At 54.3% G+C, this 2,779-nt stretch overlaps 1 protein-coding gene across 2 annotated transcripts; it reads left to right on the plus strand.

Moving 5' to 3' along the window:
* Window positions 1–561: 561 nt before the first annotated feature.
* On the plus strand, window positions 562–2,086 carry LOC133891907 (G-type lectin S-receptor-like serine/threonine-protein kinase At1g34300). 2 transcript variants are annotated; one of them, XM_062332613.1, is made up of 2 exons: window positions 562–740; window positions 837–2,086. In XM_062332613.1, the coding sequence occupies exons 1-2, from the start codon at window positions 722–724 to the stop codon at window positions 2,048–2,050; spliced, it is 1,233 nt and encodes a 410-aa protein (XP_062188597.1). In that variant the 5' UTR covers window positions 562–721; the 3' UTR covers window positions 2,051–2,086. The 2 variants fall into 2 exon arrangements, with proteins under 2 accessions (XP_062188597.1, XP_062188599.1); XM_062332615.1 differs by having other exon boundaries at window positions 574–752.
* Window positions 2,087–2,779: the final 693 nt, after the last annotated feature.

Raw genomic sequence — 2,779 nt, forward strand, 5'->3', positions numbered from 1 at the left:
GATAGATAGATAGCCTGACAATATCTTCGGTATATTTAACCCGTTGTGGCAACGATCTGGTCCATGATTCCTCTCACCTCTTGGCTCTATCTCTGTCTTTTCTTCTTTTCTTCGGAGCTCAGGCCCCAGCTCTTTGTAGAATGGGATAATTCTTTGTAGAATCGTAGCTTCCTGCCTGTAAATGCAATAAGATAATGCCGGGGCTTTGAACGTGGACGCAAATGAACAAATGAGGTGACAAGGCTGGAGAAAAACACTGCAACTCTGCACGGGGTAGGTGAGGCTTTGACGGGATTCGGGCGCCTGAGGAAATTGACAATTTGCAGGCAGTCGCACTCAATTGGGAAGAAAATTCTCAGGTTACAGGTGTCTCACTTCTGCTGACCGTTGAATAAAAAAGAACGGTACATATCAGAATATCTTAGAATTTTTTCCGTAAAAATTCTCATGAAATTTTCTTCCTAAAATTATGGACTGTTCACACCAATCCGCTGCTACAGACCTAGAGTTAGACCTTCCATGCACGCAAGGGCTTCTTATTGGTCAACCGTCCGAGCCTATTGCTCAAGTGCCTATAACCATACGCTTTACTGCCTCACTCTCACGCCAGCTTCCTGTCCTCGTCCTGCCTTGCAATCCTGTGCAGGCCGCCCCGTACACGAATCTGGGCTGAACTCAATCGTCAGCAGGTACAACTAGTCCGGCCGGCCGGCCGGCCAAGATGGAGAACGCCGACATTGGTGCGTGAGCAGGTGCAACTACTCCGGCTGTCCTATGACGTATCGATCTCTCTTGCCGGATACTTATTACGATCTTGTTTTGTTCGACTCTTTCAGTGATTGCCACGGCCATATTCGTCCCGTTCTTGGCCATGGTACTTCTCCGTTTGTGCATACGCTGCGATGCGTGCTTCGCCGTCCGGAGGAGAACGGCGACGACGCAACCCTACGAGGTGGTGCCCGACCACCGGATCAGGAATGTGACCATCGAGAAATTCCTCTCGGAGATCAAGCACGAAAAGCCGTTCAGGTTTGCGCCGCCGCAGATCGCCGGCTTCACGCAAAACTACTCCACCCGGCTCGGCGCCGGCGGCTTCGGCACAGTGTTCAAGGGCGAGCTCCCCAACGGCCTCGCTGTGGCGGTTAAGGTTTTCCACAGCAGCCTCGACCAGAGGTCCGAGGAGGAGCAGTTCATGGCGGAGGTGGGCACCATCGGCAGGACCCACCACATCAACCTCGTTAGGCTCTTCGGCTTCTGCTTCGACGACGACGTGCGCGCGCTGGTGTATGAGTACATGGAACACGGCGACCTCGGCGCCTGCCTCCTGGACCAGGGCCGCGATGTCGGCCTCCCGGCGCTGCGAGACATCGCCGTCGGCGTCGCGAGGGGGATCCGGTACCTCCACGAGGAGTGCCAGCAGAAGATCGTGCATTACGACATCAAGCCCGTCAACGTTCTCCTCGACGGCGACCTCACGCCCAAGGTCGCCGACTTCGGGCTCGCGCGGCTGGTGAACCGCGCGGACACGCACGTATCCATGTCCGGCGTGCGAGGCACCCCTGGTTTCGCCGCGCCGGAGCTGTGGATGCAATCAGGTGTCACGGAGAAGTGCGACGTGTACAGCTTCGGCATGCTCCTGCTAGAGATCGTCGGCCGGCGGAGGAACTTCGACGAGGCCGCGCCTGAGAGCCAGCAGTGGTTCCCCAAGCTGGCGTGGACCAAGTACGAGAGCGGCGACCTCATGGAGATCATCGCCACGCCGAGCCGTGACCATTCTGTATTGGTTATCGACGATGATGCGCAGCAGTGCAAGGAGACGGTGGAGAGGATGTGCAAGGTGGCGTTCTGGTGCGTGCAGCAGCAGCCTGAGGCGAGGCCTCCGATGGGCGTGGTGGTGAAGATGCTGGAGGGTGAGATGGACATCGCTCCTCCGGCGAACCCGTTCCAGCATCTGATGGCAGCACCGGTGGTGGCGAACCTGTGGACGACGACAACGAGTAGCGGGAACACGGTCTCGGCAAATAGCAACTGTCAAACTTGTTGTATTTAGTGTACAGAAACTTAATCAATATATTTGTATTTTAAATTGCTTTTAATATAATGTTGAAGTGTATTAAGTAAAACGGTACCTTGTCTAACGGACTTCGTAGGGGACCTAACAACTAGAGAAGCATACTCTCCGAGGTCTGGTTGATCATGCTATTAGGGTGTGATCACAGCGACCAGTCTAACGCCTATAGGACCAGTCTTCATATACCATCGTTTACACCCGCGTCCAGCACTACTGATCGCAGGGCTAGATTTGATGTAATATGTCTAGAGCGCAGTTGCTAATATTAACTCAAGTATTTTCTTTCCCTAGGCACCAGCACCAAAGGACGAAGTCATTGACGACCCTGTTGGGCATTGTCCCGTCCCGTAGCATTAAATGATGCGGAGTATAACTTTGCAGGCCGGTACGGTGGCGCACGGTGGATAGGACGTTGTTAGCAGCCTAACCAGGCAAGTGGACAGGGTCGATGTAGAAAGTCACTGTCCCGTCCTGTAGCATTTAATGCTATGGGGTAGAACTTTGCAGGCCGACACGGTGATGCACGACGGATGGGACGCCATCAGCAGCTCGACCAGGCAAGTGGGTGGGGTCGGCGCAAAAGGAGCTTGTCATGTCCTGTAGTATTAAATGCCACAGGTGTAACTTTGCTGGCCAACACGACGGCGCACGGCAACAAGATGCATGGTGCCCTCAGAGCAAATGGGCACACCTGGTCCTTTGTAATGA

Source organism: Phragmites australis, chromosome 15 (genome assembly GCF_958298935.1).
Source record: "Phragmites australis chromosome 15, lpPhrAust1.1, whole genome shotgun sequence".
In the NCBI taxonomy this organism is placed as follows: domain Eukaryota; kingdom Viridiplantae; phylum Streptophyta; class Magnoliopsida; order Poales; family Poaceae; genus Phragmites; species Phragmites australis.